The 27783-nt window shown below is 40.3% G+C and overlaps 1 protein-coding gene across 1 annotated transcript in view; it reads left to right on the forward strand.

The window, feature by feature from the left end:
• The window catches only part of LOC102388353 (protein diaphanous homolog 3), a 435025-nt gene that overhangs the window by 173418 nt on the left and 233824 nt on the right, over window positions 1-27783 (forward strand). Inside the window, exons 17-18 of the mRNA XM_006026725.3 lie at window positions 6792-6886; window positions 16438-16539. Of these exons, the coding sequence (XP_006026787.1) occupies window positions 6792-6886; window positions 16438-16539 (197 nt within the window). The remainder of the gene's footprint in view (window positions 1-6791; window positions 6887-16437; window positions 16540-27783) is intronic.

Consider the following 27783-nt stretch of genomic DNA (forward strand, 5'->3'; position numbering starts at 1 on the left):
GTTAGCAATTTCAGTAGATTCTGTTTTTACTACAGGAGACACACTTGCAGGTACATGTGAGAGCTCATCAGTATTTGTGTACCTTTTTTTTTCTTTTGTATTCAGTATCGTAAGTGAAACCCGCTCAATAGAGGGCTCACCATTGCATATATGTTTTACTTGTACCAGGCATTCTTTTTTTAGGATGGAGAATTGGTAGTAAAGATTGGTGATCTTTGATCAATATACACTTTCTCCCATATTGGTTAAATTTTACAAAAATTCGCCACCCCACCCCACTAGACTAAGTTTCTTTGATTGTCTCTGCATACTTCTGTTCTGCTGCTGTAAGCGATCGTGTTATAAATGTTATTGGGCCATTCAGTATCATCAGTCATAGTATGTGATAAAACAGCATAATATTGGGGTTGCTATTTTGTGTACTATGGCTGACGGTACTGAACATCTTTTGGCTGTGAGGTTGCCAGAAATTATTTTTATATTTTATTGGCACAGACATTACCTCTATTAGCACAGTCTTCTCTTCTATATATGTATTTAGCAACATCAGTGTCTACCTTAATTTATCATTTTAAGGTTGTTTTTTTTTTCTTTTTTTTTTTCCCCCTATTCTAAATAGGAGATAACAGGCACTGAAGAACCTGTATCCACCGCGATGTTAAGGGTTTTCCTGGGATGTCTGCCAGATGGCTGATTTGTCACCCTTGTTCACAATGTACAGGCCCAGACTAGCTTCTTCACTTTTTTACTATTTTGTGTATCTGCTGCCCTTATTTATTACATATGCCTTATTATTCCTTTTTCTATTCTATACTTTATTTCTGTTAGCATGGCATACTGCCTGAATATGTCCCTTTTTAGTGCAATGGCAGTGGTAGAGTTCCTTAAACTAGCAATTGGCTAGGCAGTGGGATCCCTTCCCACATTACTAACACACATCTAGCTGCTGCATACCCTGGGTCTTGCACTGCATATATAATAGCTCACTCAGTCTGATTTCTGTAGCACTCCTCCTTTGCTGCAGTTTCCATAGCTATTCCAATCCAGCAGCACGTTTAAAGGTGAGGTTTTCCTCTGTTAAGAGCTTCTTTTGTATGGCTTCATTAAGTAGCTCACGCACATCCATCTCTGAGGGCCTCATTGAGTCCATCCTTAATTTAATTATTTTGCCAATTTCTGTAGCTCTGTCACAAAAACTAAGTAGATAAACCTTCCAGTTGATTTTTCTTATGAAACCTTTCTACAGTGATCAATGGCTTAGGTGCCAGATTTGGTGCTTTTGGACAATTTGCACTATTTCTTTAAGGTTTTGCTTGCTGACTTCTCTGAAGTAATCACTCTGTGTCCTAAACTGTATGCTTTTCATCTGTTAAAACTCAGTAGTGTGTCTGCATATTTCCATTGGGGAATTTCATTTACTTCAAACAAACAAACAAACAAACAAACAACCCCTTCCTTCTCTCCCTCCCCCGCCAAACCCCACCCCACCCCAACAAAACCAAACCAAAAAACCAAAACCCCACAAACCCTGCTCCAGCTGCTCTATATACATAGGCCAGTCTTCCATTGTACAATCATATGCACCAGTTGTTGCAATATAGGTAGCTGTTGTGGTTTCACCTGATTTCAAGCACTCACGGTTGGAGCAGATTCTTTTGGTTGATTTAATTCATGCCCCACTTGTGGGATCCTATCTTCATTATCAGTTGTATTTGTGCAAGGGCATTTCCAGAGAAAATGACTCCAGCCATAAGTGTTGGAAAGAGTACTGACAGGCTGGCAAGCATGTATTATAAACAGAAACCATGCATTGATTGCCATTAGCAGATTCAATAGAAAGCAATTTTAGATACACATGTGTACATTCAGCATATTTGTATATTTCATAATGAGAAGCAGAGCCCATTTGCCATAGTTCTTTTGGTGAAAATATCTATTGTCTGTGATATATTTTGTTGTCTGGAGGTTGTTTAGGCATATAAGCAAAGTGATCACTGCATACACATTCCCTCTCTGTCTTAAGGGCAAATAAGTGCAATTGATGCAATATGTGTATGTGCATATAGTTTATCTAGATTAGTAAATAAGAATCCATATTCCAGCTCTGAATACACTGTCAGTTATTTTAAATTCCAAAATCAGGAATGAACTTATCAGTTTTTTCTTCACTCTGCTGCAAAACTAAACAAATTAAAGCTTTTTTTTTTTTTTTTTCAGAGCAGGAACATCATGGTAGTTCAAAGCCCCATGTCTTTTATGAAGAATGCCCTTAAGAGCTTTACTGGGGTGGGGGAATGAAATCTAGCATCCTACACACAATCAGTTGCTATTATCACAGTGTATCACGAGGCTTTAGACTGTGCTGCGTCTTTACCCCATTTTTAGACTTGTGGAATGGTTTATAATTAGGACTAATGGGATTACATTTTTAGGAGGAAAACTTTTGGCTGAATATCAAGGAATTAATATTGCAATCTCTCACAGCTAGCTTGCTAAAGTGGAAGACCTGTCACTTAAAACAGTTCAAACTAGACTAGATAAAATGCTAGAAAACTGGAAAAAAAATTCATAGGAAACTTGGGGTACTGTAATTCATTGTTCCAATTTTGTATGTTCATACCGTGAAAAAAAAATTATAGTATCCAAACTGTTAAATGGCTGGTAATATCTCTTACAAAACCACTCTGCAGAAATCAGCTCTCAGAAAAATGTATACCTTTGGAAACCTACCATTCAAGTTTGAACCTGAAACAATTATTTTCTTCATTGTAAGTGGTACCACTTAGACTTGCTTATTACTAAGGTTGCCTGATATTACCCAGCACTAGACTCTGCTTTCAATTGCATAAAACGTTATAAAGAATTAACTGTTTCATGCTGGGTATGTTTTAGGTTGATTTTGTTTGGAAAGTTGCAGTCCTCAGTTTTCTTTTGTCTACTAAAACTTTGAATAATTGCCTTTTGAAAACTGCTCACATACTTATTTTTACTTATGGGGTGTATCTTACATCCTCCACTCTGACCAGAGACTTTTTTTTTTAACCTTAGCAGTATAGGTAGAGTGCACCCTAGTCATGTCTTCCTCCACCAAAGCAGCCTGCATACTACATCGTCAAGCCTTGCAGACCACCTTGCATTTCCTTCTGGCACCAGGCTTGTTTATAAGTCAAGCCAGACAAGCACCAGACCTAGTATTGTCTTCAGGCCCAGGCACTCCACATTCCTGGAAGAGACCTAGTTTTGGGGTACCAGCTAACTCCTCTTGTCCAGTGTAGCAGTCAAGGCTGTGAGAATTTCTCCAGAGATGTCAAAATGGCTACACTTCCTGTTTGATAACGCTTCATTTAAGAGGGCGCTAAAAGACTGGCTGAAGGTGGCTCAGGCTTCTATGGAGTAGCTCTCTCTCAAAGGTCTGGAATTGTTGAGTTCTAAGATAAATGAGGCTCTGCAAACTTCTGAAAGATTTGAGAGCCGTGGGTGGCAAGTGTTCTTTTCCTCTTTATAAGCCCAGGTTTGGGTACTACTCATACACTTCGCTGTGGAAAGGTTTGCTTGTGCTAGCATCCTCTACTACTACTAATGAAGCAAAGTCACTACACTGAGTACTGTTTTCAGACCCAAGCTCTCCATTTTCCTGGTACCTCTTGCCAAAGGGAAATTTGTAGAAAATGGTAGAGCTTCCATTGACAAAAGAACTTTGCTGTATCTTACTCTCTAATTCACAAATCTTGTACTCAGAAACAGGGAGTTTTGAAGATGCTACCTGCCTACCTTCCCAAAATCATTTGGCTTGCTTTTTCCCAGATTGGGCCTTTACCAGCAGATATCCTGATATTGATCCAGTTTTTGAATGACTATCTTCTTACAGCTCCTGTTTTCTAACCTCTTCTTAGGGGCCCTTCTTATAAGAGTCTACTGCAGGAAGAGGTCCATACCATGTAGGTAATAGGGTCCTATAGAAAAGCCTCTCACTCCACATGCACATGCATGTTAAAGGTATTTTTTTGTTTTTAGACCCGATTTCATTGCTTTCCTCCATGGTGTGATTGGAAGATCCAAGTAAGGCATTCAAGGGATTACCACTTGTGTCCTCTTTTTCCAGTGTGACAGTTGTGACTGATGCCGCCCAGAGCTGTTAGAAAGTTAATTCAGGGGATGTTCAAGTCTAGGGTCTCTGGTCTCAGGATGAAATAAATCTGCAGACTAATATTTTAGAAATGAGAGCTTCAATAGGCTTTATGCACTACGTTCAGAGCATCATGTCCAGATTGTGACATACAATACCACTTTGATGTTTTACATCAACAGATATAGTGGTGCTATATGTCTGAAGTAGCCGTGTTATGGGATTGAGGCAACAGCAGTTAAGTTTACCAGCCTGCAGTACACCTGTTAGGTCTTCAGAATGCTGCAAAAGATTGCCAAAGGAGAGTCATCTCTGTACAACATATATGAGATCAAGAATTCAGTAGTCAGGATTATATTTACAAAATGGGATCATGCAGTCAAAGAATTGCAACAAGAGGCCACCAAGAAATGACTCTTCTGTTCTAGGGAGGTTCAGCTCAGGTTCTGTCTAAGACATTCATGGTGAAACTGTTCCGTTTTCTAAACCTCTGATTCAAAAAGTCCTCTACAAGGAGTTGCAGCAGTTGCTAGCAATGATCAACACTTGCGGGGTGGGGCAGGAAGCAGCAGCAATCGGCAGTGGAGGAAGTGGCTAGATTGCAGGTGATGACCAGGGCACAAGTGGTGGCCTGCCTTTGGGCCAAGCTGTGTTAATTTGGCCCACCATTACTACAGGGTTGCTGGTCCCTGAATTAGAAAGTGTCTACAGCTCTGCATCTCAAAAGCAGAGAGTTTTAAAGGCACAGTGATATCATCCCAGTGGTTGTTCAGTTGGATTTTGAACTGCATGATTGTTGTGAGACCACTCGGGGTTGGGGGTCAGTTATGTCCGATACATAGGCACTTCCCACCCTAGCTCAGTAGCATTTCTGTGTAATGCCATTAGTGACACCTGCATCCATCCATACCTTCAGAATTTTTATGCCATTGCAGAAGCCTGGAGATCTGATGCCGTTATTGTTATAGCAGTCTTACACTTGCTGTTTGCCTAAGGGGACTTTGAGACTCACTTGTTCTGTGGAATCTGTCACAACTAGGAATGTTTTTGGGAGACAGTTATTTAAGGAGAATACCAAGTTACTAACTGATGTTCTTTGAGATGTGTTGTCCTTGTACAGCACTTATTTAGATCTCCTTCTTCTTTCTCATCTTCATTGAAGTCAAAACCAAAATAGAACTCTGGAACTTTGAGTCCTGGAAGCGGAGGATCAGGAAGTATGAACTATTCTTTACCCACTCAGTGTGGGTGCATGAGAAAATGTGGCAAGGCTCTATTCTGCGACTTACTGCTAAGGCAGCAAGGGAAAAAAAAGCCTCCAGTCAAAGCATAGGGCATGGCACACACCTACACACTTATGTGGAAAATACATCTCAAAGCATTTCAATTACTGGTAAGTTGCTTCATTTTAGAGTCTGCTGACAATTTTCAGGCACAAACGACTTGGTTAAATAGCAAATTGGAAACCAGTATTTGTAAAGGCTTTGATGTGCATGAAGGAAACAAGGACTTACCCAGGAAAATCTTAGTGACTGGATTTTGTATAGATGGGGCATTGCGGACTTTAATACAAATGGAAACAGCAAAAACTTCTTTGTTTCCTTTTTGCTTTCCCTCTGATACTATATTCCTGATTTCATGTTTCTACATGCTAACAGTTCCTACATCATTTTCCCAACAAGGGTAGTCTTCCATTAAAACCCGCCTGTCTGGTAACTCTTTCTGTATGGTCCACCAGCAGTTTAAACTTCATATGGCCAAAACTTCAGTTTCTGATTTTTATCTCTTGAACATCCTTGCTTTTTCTATTTGCTGTCTATGCTTTCAAGTCCTACCATTCCTTTTGTCTCTCATTTCCTTAGTTTCACTTTATCCTTCTCCTCCACTTCCTCCTTGCATTCATTTTTGCTGTTGTTGAAGTTGTACCTCCTCTTTCAACAAAATATTTCTGATATAGCTTCTTCTTTTCTGGCTAGATAACAAAACCCTTCCCCAGGCCCTTAGTTTCTTGTTTTGATAATTGCAGCCTTTTCTTTTCCAAGATTTCTAACGCCCACATTTTTCGCAAACAGTCTACATAAGACATTTCTGCAAACAGTCTACATAATACAATTATCTTCCTGGCTACTCCATATTTGAATTCTGTCATTGGCACTTTGGTGTCAACCTTAAGCTCACCTTCCTTCATGACCCACACACTTTACTGTTTATCTGAGTAACCCATTATCTCTTAATTCAGTGCACTATTAAAATGAGCAATTATTTTAATTGTAAGCAAAGGGAATGTGTTTGTTTTGCAGTTTGGTATGCGCTTTCTATTTATAGCCACTCAGAAAGTGCAGTGGGAACATTCTGTATGATTATAGCTACAAGAAGAAAATACCATTGTCACAGAGCATGGACTGACATTGAGTCACTGGCTATAATTAAGGTAGCATCCCTTAAGGCAGGAAAGTATGTCTATCCATAGGGTAGGAAGAGTCAGACTTGGAACTGGGAAGTGGTAAAAACTTCAATAAAAAGTTTTATATTTTATCTATAGTATTTGTGTACTGTTTGGGTGACCTATAGAATGCTATAAATCATTTAATGTGAGCTTTGTAAGTAGAGTAACAGATTGGTATCATCTTTCCTTCATTCATTATGCATTAAATTTTTGTTTTAGCAATTTTCCTTGGTTCTTTCCGAGTGCCTTATGAGGAAATCAAAATGATGATATTGGAAGTAGATGAAACACAGCTGGCAGAGTCCATGATTCAGGTATGTAAATTGACAGGCAGTTTAAATTCCAATATTTCAGTGTATGCTTCTCATTAAACAGAAACTTGTTAGTGATGAAAACTCTTAACACAAACTATTCAGCTGGAAAATCATTGCTGCATAATTATTCTCTTAGTATAAACTTTGCATTTCCAATAAGTAAACAAAAGTGAACCTTTTAAATAAGATTTATCTACTATGCAAATTTAACAATTGAGTTTATATTCTATGGTATCCTCATCTTTATTGCCAAATCCCAGATTGTAAATCTATTTTACATATTTATTCAGACATATAGATTAATGTGTAGTAACATTTTGGATTTTCCAAACTTACTAACTGCTTACTTGTGAAGTACTCTTTATTATCATCACCTGCACTTCATAAAGCTGCCATATTTTTGTTCTGGTGAAAAAGCAGATTTTTTTCTATTCAATTAGTGCTGACTTGACCTGGGACCCTGCCTCAGGCATCTCCAGCAGCCACTTACTGTGCATGCTTCCCTGGCGCTTATTTGTAGAGTACTTCACATTCCACAGCATTATATTCAAAGTGTAAAATCCATACAGTTCTATGCGGAGACACTAGGCTCACAGGCTCTTGACATTTTTTTCTATTTACACAATTACTTAGAGTGGTAAGTCAAAGAATCCAATTGCAATCATTGGAACATAATCAACTGGTTATAACATATCTACTAGATACTTGTACACAACCTAGATTTGGAAAACTATCAAAATTGCATGCAGTAAACAATGAAATTATTTTTGGATGTATCATATGATCATGCTCAAATGTAGAGTACTGTACTTGATTTGTATCCTTTATGATGAACTCTTTTATTAAACTTTATTTCTATACTGGTATTCAGAAGAAATTCAGGAAAAGTTCTTTTACATTCCATGCTGTTAAGCTTTTGGAAAACTACATCTTTGGATTAGGTTCTTGGAACACCTGGAACCACATTTTGTACAATAATTGCATATATATGTTTTTGATGGAGGCTAGCCAGTATTGTCCGTATTACATATACTTGTTTTTCTGATAGTTAAGGATGAGTGTCCCTTTTGATGAGCTTTTCTTTCCTAAAGAGCCACAACCACAATAATTATGCCTGAATAACTATGTCATAAAGCTCCATAGTGTAGACCCAGCATATGCTGTCAGAAAATGTTTTTCTGCCGTACTAGAAATACAACCTTCATGAATGGCACAAGCTAAGCTAATGAAGAATTGTTTATCAGCATAGCTGTATCCATACCAGGAATTTGGTTGGTATCATTATCTCATCTGAGGATGTTAAACGTTTTCATCCCTGTAGCCAGCAAAAGGGTAGGTGGAAAATCTCTGTAGGTTATACCAAGCCAGATTTAAACTTCATTGCCAACTTAATGCTAGCAGGGGGGCTTTGTGCTCTTTTCAGCTTGTATTTTGATATCATACCTTATTGTAGCACATCCCTTTCTGGTGTCATTACAGCATATATTGGAAATCGGGTGAAATACTATTCTTTTGTAGTTACATACTGGCTCCTTTTTATGCATATGATATTTCCGATTAAACGACTTTTTCTTGCCTGCTCTTTTCCTCAGCTAAATTGAGTTTAGAGACACCCAGAAACAGCTGTGTTCTTTTTTAAGACTAAAAAAAAAATCCCTATGGAGAACATTAGTTTTGGCTTCTACATTTGTGTGTGCATACTGTACAGATGGTGGGAGCAAGACTCATCTCATTTACATCTGATACTTAGTATTGGTATTTATATATGTTCTAGCCAAAGGGAATAAAAAACCTAAAATGGCTTGTTTAACAAGTTAATGAATAGCATCATTTAAACCAGTAACCCCACAGAAAGAGACATTAATCATTATTTTTTAGGATCAGTCTTCAGTCATACTTAAGAGTGGAGAGGATGTGCATGTGTGGGGCAGGGGTTGTGCGAATCCAGAACTGCTATATTAGAAGACTATTAACTAAGCTTTGCTGCCCTGAGTGAATTTGTCCTAGACCTTCCTTACCCAGCCTGATGCTAGATAACTAGAAGATCCAAGCCAGGGATAGGCAAAATATGGCCTATGGGTGCAGCTGCAGTTGGCCCCGTACCACTTGGCTCCTCCCACCTCCAATGGCTCCTCCTCCCCTTGCCCCAGAACATGTTGCTCCAGCTCCGGCTCCTGGCTGCCTTCCACCCATTCTGCCCACCCGGCACAATGAGCAGCTACCTGTGGGCTGCTGAGTAGGTGGAAGGCAGCCAGGAGCCAGAGCTGGAGCTCCACATTCTGGAGTCCAACCCCCATCCTACCCCCAAATAACCCACCTTATTGTTTTTATTGATTGCAATTATGCTGTAGTAAAGGAGAAATAGTGAGTTTTAATGAGGACCCTAAAGGCAGGACTTCCCATGAAAGTGGCTCTGTCATCAATCACTGTATTTACTTGAATACAAGATGAGGTCCCACCCTACACTCCCCCTTCCCCCACCCCATCAGCATGGCATAAAACCCCCTAGTCTTACATTTGCACACACAGAAGCCTCATTAAATATATTGTCTGTCATTAAACTGATGCCAAAAGCATCATGTGCTTAGTAATGGAAACCAATTATCAAGTTGATTAAATGCAGCCAATACTGAGCATGATTATAAAACGCATGGCCCATATTGGGTAAACAAACTGATGGAACCTACCACAAGGATAGGCTAGTGCAGCTCATCTGAATAAGATACATGTTAGTATCCATTAAGCACAGTTCCCCCCTTAGCACTGACTGTCTTTCAAGTCATGGTGAGCCACTAAACAATACATTTTTACTTCCTCTTTACTCCTACAGCTGAGCCTATGCCTTCCTTGTTCATTTTCAAGAATTCCTGTTTCTTTACCAGCCTTAAAGGTCTGGCAAACATCACCATGCAGGGCCCTAAGTAGTTTGCCCAGAGTCCCTCTATCATTCTTCTCTTTCAGCCTGTTGCATATGATTATTGTGGCCCCACCCTCCATGAAGTGGAACCCAACCAGGTTGTCCTGTGCCCTGTCTGCATATAATTTTTTTGAGCATCCTAGGACATCTAACAGGAATACCTGGTTTTAGTTATAAGTGAGGGGCTACTGAGCACATAGATCCCTTGTGGGGGTATCTAGAGTCTGGGTCTGACAGTAAAGAGGGGGGCCAGGGGGTGCAGGGGAAAGGGGCAAATGGGCCACCTGACCCCTCCAGATTTATTTTCCCTGCCATAGCAATGGGCAAGGGACAAATTCAAGGCAAACTGCCAATCATCAGATTCTATATCTGGAAAATTATATCAATTTTATAAATTTTCCATCTGTACAATCTAATTATTGGGGGGTGCCATGTTACCAAGGTTATCTTGTATGGTAAATGACATGGGCACATGGCATTATTCTCAAGGGATTTCAGGGTATATGCCTTAGTGCTCTGGGGTTCCATGACAACAGAGTTACTGCAGCTTGTCCATTATTTTGCCTAGGCCAATTCATCTTTAATTACCTGAGCCTGCTTTACTTTTTAACCCTGTCACTGTTCTAGTCCTCTGGAATTCTCTCCAATTCATTAAAAATTAATGTAAGTAGGCCGAAGATATCCTCAGCTAATGTTCTGTGACTCTTGGATGTAGTGTAACAAGCCTGCTGATTTTAAAACTGTTTACCCCTAGTAGACACTATAGCATCCTCTTTATTTACTAATGCACTAGAAGGTACTTCATTACCTCCTTATAAGAATAATTATTCCTTTTCTTTTCTTTAAGATGTATAATGGACATATTTAATTCACACATTTTCATCATTATTAACATTTATTAGTAGTCTTATAACACTGTTAGGTTTTCTTTTGTTTATATATGTAATCTGTGCTTTTGTCTTTGTTCCACGAGCTACAGATTTTTTTTTAAAACCTGGATGTGTTTAACTTTTTTTCTTATCAGTTTCTATACTTCATAACTTAAGACTTAAATATGAGAACCCTCCACTGATTTTTTGAAATGGGAATTACCTACTTAGCTCATGCTTCCTGCCATCATCATCAGTGGAGTATTGAAGGAAAGGTTAGATGAGTAACCTACTGGGTGGAAGCTTCATCATGTCAGCATAGCGCTGCATGTCCCAGATAACTTGTTTTTTTGTGCATAGGGGAGAGAACTGGCTGAAATGATTGTTACTAGGAGCGGAAAGTGATACAGGTCCTCATTTCTCAGTTGAATTATGGAGAGAATTCCATTTAGCCTGCGAAATAAGAGACTCAGCTTTACAGGGAGAAAGGTGTTCCCAGAATCTGTACCTTGAGAGAACAATTTGCATCATCATCCTCTAGAAACCACAGAAAGGCCAGGGCTTGCACAACTTGGAAAGCTGTTCTGTACACTCACAGCTGATCCATCATAACAGTACTGGTCATACTTTAGCTGATGAGGCAAAGGATATTGGGAAAATAAAAACTGAGACTTATGGGCAGACAACCAAGAAGAGGCATGCTTAAAGTTTAAGGGACATTTTGGGACCACTTTGCATACAGTAAACAGTCAGCCTGTGTTGTCTATTTGGCTATTATATTTCACAAACTTACTTCTATTCAAGAAGTTTTATTGAGCTTGAACACAAAAGAACTGTGCATTGCCAGTTGGCAGTAGGAGGCAGACTTGTCTGTGTTTTTTGTTTTGTGTGATATTTTTATTATCTTGTTAGGAAAATATTTTAGGGAGTGTGAGTTTGAGGATTTTAGTTTTTTTCATTTATTTATATTTTTTTTCTTTGTCAGTTTATATCTTTTATCCATTTAAATTTGAATGTATATGTTACTTTATTAAAGTGTTTCTTCTTGAAGATGGTTGATCTTTGAATCATTTTAATTGTTAATGTCATACGGTGGATGGCAGCTTCAGCAGGGGTAGCTCAGCCAGAGCCCCCATCACCACCAGCACCACCTCTGATCCACCCTTCTACTTTGAGGAGAGGCTGTACTCCCCTCCTACTTCGAGGAGAGGAGGTGCTGCTCACCTTCGCTTTCAGTGGCTGTGTAAAAGCTGCTGCTGGGGTCCAGGAAAAAGTGGCATCAGGCAGTAGGCATGGCCACCTCTCCCTTGCTGCTATCCAGGCCTTCTTGCTGTGGCCCACACTGGGGCTGCCCTGCAGCTTCTTCCTGCCACTGCCTTCACCCCAGTGCTGCCTCTGGGCTATCCTGTGCCCCCAAGCCCAGCAGAGAGGTGCTGCAGGGCAGCCCCAGTACAGGCTCTGGGTAGCCACAGCAAGAAGGCCCCAGCAGCAGCAAGGGGGAGGCTGTCGTACCCACTGCCAGGTCCCTCTCTTTCCCGGTGCCCAGCAGCTTCTGCCCGGCCCTGGGGTGAGCATACAGCTCTGTTCACAACTATGGCTTGCCCTGCCCTGTATGGCATGATGGGGTCCCTGCAGCACCTGCTCCTGACCTGTCTGCCCCTGCCACAATGAGTGTCTGTGGTGGCAGCCAGGTAGAAGCTGCTGCTGGGCATAGCGGGGGGAAAAGCAGGACCTGGTGGTGGGTGCATCAACCTCCCTGTTGCTGCTGCTGCTGCTGCCTGGAACCTGCATCAGGACAGTGTTGGTGGGAGGAGTTGCAGGGCTTCCCCAGCATGAGCTCTGGGCAACCAGCAGCAATGTGGGGGAAGATGGCCATGCCCACTGGCAGGTCCTCCTTTTTTTCCTGTGCCCACCAGTAGGTTCTGCCCAACTGCTGCTACTCAGTGGCCTGGGTAGATGGGTCTGGAGTGGGTGCTGCGGGGACCCCAACCCCCCACATGGGCTGAGGCTGGGGCCTTGCACGCAGCATGGGGCTGCACAGGTCCTAGCTGGTCTCCATGAGGCCTGGGCTGGTGGTGGTGGCAGCCAGAAGGAGCTGAGGCTGCTGGGAAATGGAGTCTGGCTGTAAAGCCACCCCAGCCCTGCTGTGCGCCTGTGGACAGTGGAATGTGCCACGGATTGGATGGTGCCTAGGCCAGGCACAACTGAGGGACCTCCTGTGGGCCGGGTCTGGCCTATAGGATGTATTTTGTCCACGCCTAGTTTATTGGGACTGTATTCATGTAACCACAAGGCAAAGGCAGTGCACCGTAAAAATCAACTAGTGAGCTGGAGAGCGCACAGAATCTCACTACAATTAGGGGAGAGAAACAAGTGGAGTCTATTTAGTTGCTGACTTGCCATTTTCTAACTTTAGAGTAGATCTAATCAACATGTTGCTTAAAGATAGTTGAATAATTGATTTTAGGCCTTCCATTGTTGATCATTTCTATGGAGTTAAATCAGTATTCATAACAGTAGCTGGGTGGTAGAGCAGGAAGTCTTTCAGGGTAAGTTGCCAGAAGACTTTGATAAGGAGAACATTTGTTTTGGTTTTGTTTTTAAAAATAGGAAAACTCTTAACTTTTTCAGACCCAGTTTTTTATGCTGTGCTGAGACTGGGGCAAAAAGGTCATGTGGTTTGTAAGTTTTTAAAAAACTTAAAAAAAATTGGTTAAACTTAGATCATTCAATATATAAGCATATTAAATATACATATGTCTTAGTTTAATCTTTATAACGCCTACCAAGAAATAGACCATTGTGAGGTTTGGGTGGCGGAGGGCATTATTTTAGTATTTTCTTACTCTTGAAATTGGATTCTTCAGTGTACTGGTTGTTGGTATCAATTTATGAGTGAAGAAAGAATGAACTTTCTGGGTAGAGAAATTAATTACAACAGTGACAGTAAGTAGTCAATGTTGAACTTGCTTACTTGCAAGTTTATTCACTTCTGCTCTTTATTTAAAATATAATTAAAAATGAGAACATATAGAATGCTCAATTATATAGTTTACTTAATTACACACAAAAATTAGGTTCATCTTGTATTGGAAATCTGAAATTAATTTGAAGATGTCTATAGGAATCGCTTCATTTTACTAGTACTGCCTGAAAATTTTGAAAACTCTTCAGTGATGAGTTTTGGCTGGGGTTTTAGGGGCTAGAATCTTAATCTCTCTTTCATTTTCTTTACATTCAGTCAAGGGGAATGTGCAGTATTTGCATAAAATGGCATTGGTTCAGTGAGTTGCTTCATATTAGTTAGTTAGAGGTATTGTGTTCCAATGTCCTTTAACTTTGATATTTCTGGTGTCTGATATTTAAAAAGTACATAATCTCTGGACTGGAAAATTTTACTCTGATTTTCCTGCTATTGAAATGTATTATAGCTGCTGGACAAAAGGCTTTTATTTTGGGATACTGATAATCAGCTGTGTATTTAGACTATTGGTAATAGTCAGGTAGGTGGCTGGTATATTTAACATATGAAAAGTGTATCATCTGGGTAGCATGAGTGAGTCTGATTCATGGCTTAAAATCTGTTTTAACTTTTGTGCCGTAGGGCTTCTGAATTTCACAGTTTCAGATTGGAGGATCTTGCCCATAAGTAAAATTACACCTGTTTATACATGTAAAAAATAATTCGCAATCCACAATTAGCACTCGCTCCTGTTCTTTTGTAATAGGAAGCAATTTGTTTGCCAGGTATACAAATCCTTTACAATATAATTTTGCAAAAGTTTTCAGGTAATTTCTTCCATGTATTCCTTACAGTTCAAAGTGTTAAAATAATTCTTCAGCGACAGATCATCGCTCGTCTTGAGCATTGCAGCTTCCTGTTCTCTGCTTTTCACTTCACGATTCCCTCAAATGGTCCAAAACACTGTTCTAGAAAAATCTACTTTTTCCCTTGCTTTCCCTTCCCTATGTTGCTTTTTTCTAGAAAATTTGAAACTGCTACTTCTTGCCTTCAACACCCTACACAATGAAAAAGGGGATGGGTATACATCATCTTTAAATATTTTTATGATAATGAATAAAAATCTGGACAATACTTTCCTATTGCAGTTTTTGTACCTTTTTATTTTTACACTGAAAATTGAAGTACAACCTGGGCTGAAAGAATTTGATTACAAGAGAATGATTGTTACAAGAGCTAAGATACTGGAAGTTGAACAGCTAAAAGAAAAAAGAATTTTCAAATGATTTAAGACTCTCCTTTCTTCTCCACCCCTCTCCCCTGCCTTTCCCTCCCATAAACCTTTGTCTGTTTTACTAAAATGGCTAATAAGCACTCTGGCTACACACAACCTCAGTTAAACATTCACCATTTTCTCTTCTTTAACTGAGGAGACTATGGTCCAAAGGTGTCAATGCAGCTCTTGTAGACGTATCCTGGCTAGCTTTTAAATAGCTTGTGTACTGGCTTGCTATGGCATTGTGGGTTCAGTGTTGTCTGCAAAGCCCGTCTAGGACCCTTGGTAAATACTTAAGTAGCTAGTCCACCCTGTTCTATGGTGCTTTGACTGCAGTAATTTCAATATTTAAGTGTAGCTACTTTAAGCTTCCTTGGGTATGTGTAATTGAGCTGCAGTCATATCTTTGGATTACAGTGTAGTCATACTCTAAAGCTGTAGAGTATGGCCTGCAGATGAATGGTTGCCAAGCTGGTATGCAGACCAAATCTGGTCCCTGGGCCTGATCCAGTACACAATGGACCGGCTTGTCAGTCCTTCCAACGGAGCTTAGAAATTCGGTGGAGATACAGGCAGTCCTCGACTTACAATGTTTCGAGTTACAATATTTCTCACTTACAACGTTTATAAATTGATACCCTGTTTCAGCTTAATGATGTCAGTTTTGACTTTACAATGCTTGATCCAATGCGATGCCACGCCAGCAAACAAGTTTGCTGTGTCACTCATCTCTCTGGAGAACATCTGTCCAAACTTCCGTGGACACTTTCTTTAAGAAAACAGACAAGACTCCAGAAAAACCTGCAGCCAAGACTCCTGAGAAGACTCCAGTCAAGAACCCTTCAAAAAGTCCAACCAAGAGCCTTGCAAAAAGTCCAGCAGTCACCTCAAAGAAGTCCGTCCAAATCAATATGATTGCTATTTACAATATAAAGTCATTAATGTAGCTATATTACTCATCTATAATTATTTGAGTACAAAATTCTGGGGTATTTTTAGTGAAAATAGGGTATCGGGTCTTGGTTCAGGAACCAATCCCCCATTTATAATATTATTTCTTATGTGAAAATTGGTTCCGAGTTACAATGCTTCGACTTGGACACAGTTTTCAGGAACCAATTGTGTCGTAAGTCTGAGGACTGCCTGTATTAATTACCACCACTCCCCCACTGCCAAATTTCCAGTCCTGTGGGGAGCCCGGCAGACTGGATACTGTAGCTTGGATGGCTGGATCTGGTTCATGTGCCAGTGATTGAGCATGTCTGCTGTAAGGCATTAGCTTTCACATTAAAGAGAGAATGCAAAAAAAAAAAAAAAGTTTATAACAACCTGAATTATACTACCATTAAATTATCTTTTCTGGTATATTTTCAGTCTGTGTCTGTTAATACCCATAAGTACTTAAGGACAAAAATGTTGTCTTCACATTTGGTTGTACCTTTGGAGCAATCATCTTTGGAAATTTATGATGGGATGTACAAACCATCTAATATTGTCCAACTCTTTGTCTCTTTTTTTTTTTGCTAGAATTTAATAAAACATCTTCCTGAGCAAGAACAACTGAATGCGTTGTCCAAGTATAAGAGCGAGTATAGTAATTTGTCTGAACCAGAACAGTTTGGAGTTGTGGTGAGTACCTACTTACTTCCCCTCCACCTGCCTTTTCTTACATTAATAACCACAGTATTGAAATGTTGTTGGCTGCTTATTCCTATATCAAAACAGATTCTGAAACGGAGAAAAAGAATGATGGTGGCTTTCAGAAGCATGCTGATTGATGTGTCCATAGATCAGAAAGTTTGATTTCCTATATTCTTCTTTTCTTTCTCATTGAAATAAAATAACTGCTAATTATCCAACTTTTCTATAAAAAATTGTGTAATTGCAGTTTCTTTGGGAGAATATTCATAGCTAGCTGAGGAACTAACCAATTTTAATTTTCCTAGCATTCCCATGACAAGTCATTAATGCAAGGTACCAAAACACAAAAAATATCATATTTTCTTAAGATCACTAGACCAACTTACGTTATATGGCAAACCTTCCCTCCCCGTCCCCCCGAAAAACACTCCTCTTAGTCATGCACTCTATAGCTTGCTCTTCATAGGAGAACTTCTATTTGTTTTCTTCAGTCTGTACCAAGAGGAAGTAGAGAGAAAGGAGGAAGGTAAGTGAAACTCGAGTGCATATAACTACTGTCTTGAATGATGATGGAGAGAAGGTTGGCAAAACGGATCCAAAATTCAGTGCTTCACCTTAACTCTTAAGGCCTTGTATGCTAGAAATCTGAACCACTAGTTATAAAAATACTTTTGATGCATCTTTCCCCCCACCCACCACAATATTCTGTCTGCTTATAGCTTATATACAAAAGCAAGTTGAAGTTGAAACATTTTGGTCCCTTGGAATGTTGGAAGGCTGTTCTCCCAAAAATACTGAGATATCTGTGTGTACTAGAATGGAATGGGAGACAAAAGGGCAGAACTAGAGGGCAGAAGAGGTGAAATATAAGAGGAAGATAGTCTGTAACTGGGTATGCAACTGAGGAAATAAAAAATTGCTAGGGACATTGAATTATGCCTGCAAATGTATGCATCTTCCCTAAATAGTCTCAAGCAGTGTTGTCCAGCTGTTGACCCGTGGCCTACACTTGGCCTATGAGGGGTTAAGTTGTGGCCCCTGGGCTCCTGTCTGGTTGCCCTTCCCCCTGTTGCTCCAGCTGTAACAGTGTCCAGAGTCTCTGGACTCCCCTTCCTCCTCCAGCTTCTGCATTCTCCATCTGCCATTGGTGATGTAGCAATATGCACAGCATGGCATGAGGCTGGGGCCATGGTAGTGGAGGGGGACTTGTGGTCCCCATGGGGAGGGGGCACATGGGGGTGCACACTGAAGTGTGGGGGAGGTCTCCATGCAGGGTCATTGCAGTGGTGGGGGCAGTTCCCATGTTGGCACACCACTGTGGTTGGTGTGGTTGTGAGCATGTGCTGTGGAGGGATGATAGTGGGCACATGGTGCAGTGGGGGTGTTGTGGGTGCATGCTGCAGTGGTGGGACTTCCATGTGGTGTGCTGGGGGCCTGTGAGCCCTTCTGGTATGGCCCACAGGGCATGTGACTCCTGCTGCTTAAAAGTTGAACAGCCCTGGCCTAAGATACCTTCTCCCTGAGAACATTGAGTGGGCCTGGATGCCAGGGCACGATTGGCTACCAGTCTCATGTACATCTAGGGCTATGATAGCATCAGAGAAAATACATGCACAAACTGAAAAGTTGACCCCCAGCTTGGCCTTTTGATATACAAGATTTCATATTTAGTGTGCCGTTGGGGATTCACTACAAAAATGGGACTTTGAGATGCACTAAAGATACAGCTTCTGCCCCTGAAATTACAGATATATGATAAGACCCCAGAGTTCCAACCTGTATGCCACTTAGTGATGCTGGAAATGTTTTTAAGAGCAGATCCTCTATCAAGCAGTCCACAACCTGATGATCAAGGACACACAGTAGCCATGCATGTGAATATGATTAAAGTATCTTTAAGCATTTCAGGTGCATTAGTGATGGAAACGGCTGGAGATAAAACATGGAAGTGGTGATATGAGAAATAAGTAAAGGAAGAAACCCCCCCCACCAGTTCCCATCTGCATATTCTTTATCTATGAGTTCAGTCATCTTGGGAATCTTAATAAAATGTACATGGATCATGATTCACAGTGGTGGGCAGAAAAATTTGGAATGACTCCATCACTGGTTCTAAACTTCCACAGAATGATGGTATCTCTCCACCACATTTGAATACAGCAGCCTTCCCAGTTGAGAACCACTGTTGTTGCTTCAGCTTACCTCAGTGCTTCTCAACTGGGTGAAGCTGCTTCCAGGTAAAACTGCCCCGCATGTCTGTTGCATAGCCAACTTGGGAGGGCTGTCGCATGTGCGCTCAATCTGATAACTAGAGATCCTGGTTGTCTGTGATTTTTTTTTTTTTTTTTTTTAAATCCCCAATTTTTGGTTAAGAAAAAGTAACCCCAAATCCACCTTTTTCCCATGATTTAAATGACTCGCCACCGATGGACAGATGTGTTTTATTTTTTATCATGGAAAAATATGGATTTGGGGTTATTTTTTCAACCGAAAATTGGGGATTTTTTTTAAATCGGAGAAAACCAGGATCCCCACTGATAACCCTAAAGCAGGCAGAGCTGGCTCAGGCTGTAACCCTTCCCTGTCAGGCCCCTCCCTCAGTGTTCTTCCCGGGAATGGACATGTGGGTGGAACTGTCACAGCCCCTTGCATGCGGCATTTTTATACATGGCCGCTGCTGCTGCTGCAGTGGTAGCATCTGTTTTGCAGCACCCTGAGGGGGTCTTGCACCACCCAGATTGAGAACCACCGGAATATATGGAGTGCATCTGGGAATGACCAAACCAAAAATAGAGCCAGTGATGTCTTTTGGACACTAGAATAGTGATATTGAAGCCATGGTGAGGTGTGGAACATTTTAGAAATGCAGAGGTGCTCAACACAAAAGGAACCAGTGCCATCTCACAAGCTATTTGCTATTCTGTGGGGCAAAGTAGAATTCATCTCTTCAGTTTAGGAAAACATAATCACCTGATTATAAAGGGGTATTGCATTAATTTTCTAGAAGTACTGACGTTGGAAAATACCACAGCGATAATAGTTATCAGACATATTAAATCTATATTGTACACTGTGTAATTCTAAGCACTGTGATTACTAACGTAAGACAGTTCAGGAATAGGGAATTTTGAGACTTTGTATGACTTTTGTCATGAAACGTCCAGTGTCAAATACCCTCAAAACAGTGGACTGGCGAAATGTGGTATATGCATTGTGAGGAACCCGCTTAAAAAGCATTTGAGGAAGGAGAAGATCCCTTTTTGATATTACTCAACTACAGAGCTACACTACTGCATTGTAGAAAGATGTATAAAAGCTTGACTACCTGACATGGTCAGAAGCGAAGGGTGACAAAGTAGTCTGCAACAGTGTGGAAAACACTGGGAAGGTACAGTCTGCTGAATAATTACAACAAAGGAGCCAAGACCCATCTATAATGAAAGAAACAAAGATTTGTTGCTAATTCATTGTGATTTTAGAAGTGTGCTCCACTGTTAAATGTTCTGCGTTTTAGCACCAGCAGTCATACCCAGGAAGGTGTGTTCATGGCACAAAAAAGCTTTATGATGGAATTTTGGTATGATGGGATCTAGGTTTTAAATGATCACATTTTCCCACAGTGTACTTGTCTTATTCAGTGTTCAGATGTATACTGAATAAAGCTCTAGATAGGCTCCCTGATTTATTTCCTCTAGAATTTAGCAGGCATGTAGGACATGAGGCAGAGGAGTGCAGGTAGAGGAAGTTTGATTTTGTCTAGAGCAGGTGAATTTAATTTAGAACATCATTGTATTACTTGCTGGACCAAACTCTGTATTTGTGAGTTGGCCTGAGCTATGTCACTTGAACACATCATAAGGTGCTTGTCCATCTGGGTTGCCAGCTTGAAACTCCTGGTACTTGAACCACTCACAAGTGAGAGTGAATTCAGTGTGAATTGTGGATGCTGAGCACTTCTAAAGGGGGGGAAAAAAAGGAGATAAGGCAGAATCGCCTGGAAGAATGAAGGAAATGTTAGGAGTCAGGAGGCTTCTGTGCTCTAGTCCTGTCTCTATCACTGATTCATTATGTGGCCTCAGACCAATTTCTTTGTTGTTTTCCACTTCTTTAATAGGCAAATAACTTCTCTCATCTCATAGCAGAGATTACATTTATTAATGTTTGTAAAATACTAATGTAAAACGCATAATAATCACTCTAAAAATAAGGAAATTAATAATTCCACATTTAGTACATGGTTTGGCTTGTGTGCAGTAATTAATGCCTAGGGCCACTCTGGATAATGAGGAGAAAAATAAATATTGAATAGCTGCTTAATTCCCTGCACATCGTCCATCTTGTCCATTGACAGGATATGATTGTGTGAGGACTGGATACTCTTTTGTCTAAAGAAAAAAATAGGGTTACATAGCCAGCCTAAATGTAGTGATTTCCTATCATTTGTTTGATTGACGGTTCAACCTAACTAACATTTTTGGTATAGTGAATTTTGTTTTAGTGCATGTGTGCCCAGCCTTGGTAATACATGCACACCTACACCCACACCATATATAATTGATCTTAATTACAGTTAGAACCTAACTAGATGCATTCTAAATTATTATTTTTTTGGTTTTGGCCTGTAAAAAAGATTTGACTTTAATAACAATGCTGCAGGTGAAAGCACAAGTATTGTGTTGCTTTGTTACTTTTTTAATGGGAGGCAAGAACAATTTTCCAAAAGGATAAAAAACGATGGAAAAAAAAAGAACCATGCTAAAATGTTTTACAAATATTATGGAACATTAAAACATAAACACAAAAGTACTTGACATCTGTTAGTTGCTTTTATTGGAATGTATAAATAACTGTGTTTTTGGAGGTTTGAGGGATTTTTTTATAGCTGTCTCATGGGGAAAAAATAGCAAAAATAGTATGATATTCTTTTAATGAGAAAATAAAAGTTAGGTATGTTAGCAGTTAGCTTGGAAACTGATTAGAAAATGTTTATGTACATTTGTTTTTTGCATGTGATTCCTTCTGACTGCTTATTCTTCAAAGAGATATATTCTCTACTCAGAAAATTATAGAATGATCAATTTTATGCTTTTGATTTCTGAGGGTTTTTTTGGCACCATTTGGTGTCACTATAGGGTAGGACTTTTTGATATTTTGTAGATATATTGCCTGTTAATTTGTTTTAATGTATGTAAATACTAAACACAAGTATACAAAGCTATGTCACATTTCTGTTGTGAAACCAATGGCCGTGTCCAGACGAGCATGAACACTTGGTTCCCTGGGGATAACTAGCGGTGGCGCACCTTGTGCTGCCACTAGTTGTCCCTGGGGAATGCTTGTGCCATGCGTGCTCTGGTGTGTGACAGATTGCCCTCGATAGGGTAGGGGAGGCTAGGGCCAGCACTGGGCTGGCCCCATCTGCCTTACCTGGGGCTCTGGAGGCCTCTAGGGGCTGCAGCAGTGGAGATCCTGCTGTTTGGAGCCTGGCTGACAGCCACATTGTGACTCTGACTGGCCAGGCTCTGATTTTGAGCTTTGCACACTGCCCTTGTCCACTTCTTATTGTGCTGGTTGTTTTGACCGCTGGATATCCAGGGGTCAAACCACTCTCCCCGCCTCCTCCCGTGGTGCTACCTTGTAGCATGGAGAACAGCTAAATGTGTGGTATGTGGCCCTGCAGACATGTTGCACGGCCATGCTCATCTGAATGCAGCCAGTTTTGGTAATTGCTTAACTCTTCTGTTAAACTTTTAAGGATATGGATTCCTATTGATGGAGACTGCTCTTGGAATTAGTATTAGGAAACAAGAAGGAATAGCATGTGCTAGTATAGAAGGTAATGGAGATTTATGTTTTTTAGTTTAAATGATAATATGCAAAATTAAGGCAATAGGAACTGAAAATGTTTAAGTCTGGTCATGAAATGGTGTTATGATACTCAGTTGTAAAAATAAAAGTTTATAAATCTCATATCACTTAAAAATGTGTATACCACTTTTCTTCCACAGTTGAACCTTAATAGGTTATGTTTGCACCAAGTTTACATTTTTAAATATGATGATACCCTATAAGCCATAAATATCATAGCTAGCAGGGTTTAACACCAAAGGGCTAGGGCAAGGTGATGTTTAACAAGACTAAGTACTGAGTGATGACAACTTTTCTACCTTTCAATGGGATTACTATAGTCCCTCCTCTAAAAGGAGTAACTTCGTTCTCAGTGGGTGCGTCTACATGAGAGATTTATGGCTGAGTTGCCTAATAGCTCCACAGTAAATGTCTCAGCGTCTACACATGCACCCCTATTAGGCTGGAGTAAACTAATTAACTCTGCAGCAAGCTAGTACTTGTATTTACAGATACTGTCCTGCTGCAGAGATTTTTTTTTTTACTCCGCAGCAAAGCATGTGTAGATGCTGGAGGGGCTGACTTGGGCACAAGGGTGCTATAATGCAGGGGCTCCCTGCCAGGTAGCCTTGTACTGCAGCACCCTCATGCCCCAGCCAACCCCTCTGCAACACATTGAGCTGGGTTGGAGTAGCCCCAGGCTGGCAGGCTGACCCCCTGGGCCCCCTTTCAGCCAGGGCTGCTGTGGCCCGGTTGCATGTGCTGCAGTCCTGGGCACACTTGTAAACACAGCACCGGGGAGCAGTAGACTTGGGTGTGATATGCAGCTGAGTTTATTGCTATGCATTAATATACATGTGTAGATGTGTCCAGTTAGTACTGAGCCTACATATTTTCCAAGAATTTTGTGTGCTGGCTGAGTAGCAGTTTATTGCATATGTAGCACCCAGTATGTCCTTCAATACTATAGAAACTTTACATAAATGAAGATGCCAAATCCAATAATAAATATCTTAGAAGAAACCTTTTGGTAAGCAAATCCAGTTTTGTGTGCAATCCATATCTAGGTCATCTTTTGAAAACTAAATTTGTCTTACTGTCAGGTAAGTTGCCTATTTCTGTCTTTGTGAGTAGAATGTCTTGGTTCTAATTTCCTTCATCCTGACCCTTAAATCTTCATCAGATGTATTTGCTTCCATTGCTGTTGGTTTGCTGTGTCTGGACAGGACGCTTGAATTTTCTGTAAGAACTTTTGTTTCAACAAATATGTATCCTCTTAGGAAAACTGCAGGATTTTCTGCAAAGGAAAAAGCTACAGTTTTTTAAATCAGGAGGAACAGAGCTTTATAAAACATAAGTGTGGTGAAAAACTTCTATGTTTTATCTTTTAGGTAGATATTCTCTTTAGACATGTTATTTTGAAAATAGTGATTTAAAAACTTAGAATTTCTATGTTAAATTGTTTAATCTCATGCATAATTAGAAGTGCAAAAAAAAGGAATGTATCTTCTAAGTAGTGTTTATTCTTATTACTGCTTTTGTAATTCATATAATTATCATAGTTCATAATTTTGAATTTAAACCCTGAAAGAAACAACTAGATAGGACACTTGCTACGATATTGTCATGATTTGACAGCTACAATATTGTTCGTCTTGCTTCAACTTCAGTTTAATTTCTGTTTATAGTTTTACAGACAAAGGAGGGCATGAGTGTAAACATTTCAGGTTCAAGTTGGTATCTGTATTAATTTGTTTGTTTGTTTATTTGTTCATTTTTTGTGACTGTTTAAGTTGCTTTGGTAGTATCTGCAATTATGCTCTTTTAAGTCAATTTATACTTTTATGTTTGCTATTCATACTGCAGTCAGTATAGCATACATCATTTATTACTCTTATCTTCTGTTCCAGATTCTGGGTTTCCTAGAGATAAAGTACTTTATTTTTTTTTGTATGTCTTTCTTTCTCTTGCTCCATTTTGCTGTCTTGCAACTTAGATGTTATCAAATACTACTGTTTTTCCCCCTGCTTACATCCTTGAGGTATCTTATGAATTCTGTGTTAAATCTGTTTATTTTATTGAGTGTTCCAGCTTTGTTCCATGGTGTTGATCCTAAGTTTTGATGCTGTTTCTCAAATTGACAAAGTGTGTATTTATTTGCTAAAATCCAGATCACCCGTTAAATCTTTATTTTACTATATTTCTCTTAATATAATTTAGAAAACCTATTAATAATTTTTTCCTTGATTGTATATTAGTTGTGACTGTTCATTGGCTGACATGTCACTTTTTTTGCACATTTCACTAGATGTTGTTTATTATTATGACTTAAAAGAAGCTTTGTTATTTACAACCATAACTAGCCCATAAAAGGCCTGTTCTTATAGCAGTAATGTAACTTCAACTTTATTTAATAACACAACTGGGTAATATTTCTTCCAACTATCCTTCTTATTCAAATTGTTCCACCTAGTGAAAGGCTTCTGTCAGCCCAATAATGTAGTCATAATAGTATTGTAGAAGCTGTACTCACATCCTTTGTCAGAGGCTTATAAGAACATTATATTTCATTGATGAGAACAAGAACAAAATATTCCTGGACCAGGGCAGGCTGTGGGAAAACTTAGGACTCCTATGGGACTTCCCTTCATCAAAAGTAACTTGGTACACAGAAATCAATTTTGTAAGCAAATTAAAGACTGGCAGCCTAAATGTACAAGACGGTTGAGTAGAATTCATTGAAATGAGGAATAAAAGGGAAGCAGTTAAGATGAGGTAGCTGGACAAAGAATGCCAAGGAATGTATTCCTATAATGCATCAGAAAAGCAAATTCATGAGTTTTCTTAATTCAGCAACAGATATGAATTAGTAAAATTTGCCAATTTGGAATAATCTGAAGGGTCCAAAAATAAGCTATTTTTCATTATAGATATATTAATGAAAACATGATGTTTGTAAGTTAATATTTGTACACTCTGAAGTATGTACAAATGTAAAACACTAAAGTACTAACTATTGTTACTTTTATTAATCTTAATTTATGTAAATTAGTGCTCAATAAGCTAATATTTTTCTGACATAAAAATTCATGGTCTCATAAAGTGCTGTTCAGTCACTAAAAGTTTGGTATAGGGAAGGAAACTTAAGAAAGAAAATCAACCAAGGATTATAAATGTAAGACCTGTGAGAGGAAAAGAGGGGTAGCAAAACGTTAGAGTGAGTTAAGGCTAAGAGAATTAAATGAAGGGTTTTTAAGATGTCTGCCCTTGAGGGAAATGCCACCAGACAAAATGTAGGCTCTTTTTTAATGGAAGAGGATGAAAATAATAATTAAAAAACTGTTTAGCTAACTATAAATCTTTCCAGCAAGATCAGTTTTTGGAGGTGAGGGAAAGGGCCTTATATATAAGGCAAGGGGCTCCCCATGGGTCCAGATGTTTGCCTGAGGGAGTTCTTACAGCTCTGGGAGCCATGGCAATTACAGTTGCCACTGCTTTCCCCCACCTTCTTCCCCTTCCCCTTGCCAAATTTCCATACTCGACTGCATGTTGGATTGTGCAGGCATGAGGGGTTGGTCCATGGCTGGACTTGGTGCACCAGATATAACCTGCGTGGCTAGGGACAGATATTATACATAAACCGGTTTCAGTAATCAGACACTAGTTTAAACCTGTAACAGAAAAGAAGTTCAGTGCACATAAATCAGTTTGAAAATGGTTGAAACTAGTTCAAGATAAACCTGGTTGAGTGTAGTATCAGACTTAACTGATTTGGGTCAAACCAGTTTATTCAGTATCTATCCCAGACTCCTTCCTGGTTTAAGTTAAACCAGAGTTCCCCAGCATTCCAGATGCTTTGCAGCCCTGGGCTGTGCTGTCTGCTTCAGAGACCAGGGCTGGCTCTGCCCCTCTGGCTGGAGCTCCAGCAGAGACTGCAGGCACAGCAGGGTCTGCCTGGCTTCCCTTGCTGCTCGCTGTTCATCTTCCCATCCTCCACAGATGGGGCTCGCATGCCCCCTTCCCATCTCCCACAGCACAGACCCCAGCCCCATGGAGCTTAGGCATGTGGACTGCTAGCTAATTCCGAGAGGTGTCTGGGTGTGTGTCTTCAATTTCACTGGAACAGGCAGACAGAACAGTGTCCACTTAGGGCTTTTTGGAGCTATTCAGCTGGTCAGCTGGTAATGACTCTCTTTTCCATCCTTGACAAAAGCTGTTTAAGAAGAGCTTGAACTAATGAGAGAGGCTTTTGTTTTGTTGATGGGCTGATAAATACAGTTATCAGCTCCCTTCTGGCTCCCTCATCGGTCAGGTTTCTAGATAGTATGAAGAAGTAGGGAGGAGGTGGATTGAAGAGCTCAGTATCATCAACAGATGCATGCACTGCACCTCCCCTCACCCCCCATTTATCTCAGAGTGCTAGCCTGGGGCTGGGAGCTGGCAACACTCCCGCTCCTTGAGCAGTAAGGGAAAATCCTGGAATGGTGCAGGCAGACCTCTCTAATCAGAGGTCCTGCTGGGGCCTGGCTATGCCCACCCTTAGCTCAGCACTGTGGAAGGGAAGGGAGAGCTGTTCCGGTGCCCCCCTGGTTTCTAGCCTGAGCCATTGCAGGCATGTGCTGGCATTTCTTCAGTCCAGAGGGAATGTCTGATTATGTCTGTAATGTGTGATTACAAACTGATTCAACCTAGGCAGGTTAGACTAACCTGGCTCAGGCTTTTTGAATATCTGTCCTTAGTCCCTGTGTGCTGGCTCTGGAGTCACATGCTGGCTGAAACCAACATACCAAGTTTGGAACCATGTGCTGGCTCTGGGTCTGTGTGCTAGGTTGTAGCTGGCATGGAGCCCTGACACCAGTATGGCCAGATCAGGCCTGCCATGCAGCTCCAGCCAGATTAGGTTATGATGTGCAGCCCCCAGCCCATGTGCGCAGTTCTCAGCCCCTAAGCCCCAGCTCAAGTACATGGCTCTCAAGCCTTCAGCCTTAGCGTGTATCCTTCAACCCCTGGTGCCTGGCCCCTCAGCTCTGGAGACCCGATATCAGTTACTTTCTTATACTGTAAGGTAAGATCTTTTGTCTGTCTTGGAACTTCCCAAAATAGGATGTATGTTATATTTGGAGGTGTATTATATGGTAGCAAATATTTTATTCCAAAATGTTTTCAGTGTATGGGAAAACTAGAAAGCAGCATAGCCAAAACTGTGTAGGATCAATAAACAGTGGATTGAAGTTTAGCACAATTTTCTAATGTTGTGTGGCAGCATAAAAGGCCAGAGTAACTTTTTTCTGGCTTCTTTGTATCTATACATATTCTGATTCAGTTTTTAATTAAATGATAGAATGACACTCCCCACAATAATATACAACCTCTGCTTCATTCATA

The sequence above is a fragment of the Alligator sinensis genome, unplaced genomic scaffold (assembly GCF_000455745.1).
Source record: "Alligator sinensis unplaced genomic scaffold, ASM45574v1 scaffold80_1, whole genome shotgun sequence".
NCBI classification, from domain to species: domain Eukaryota; kingdom Metazoa; phylum Chordata; order Crocodylia; family Alligatoridae; genus Alligator; species Alligator sinensis.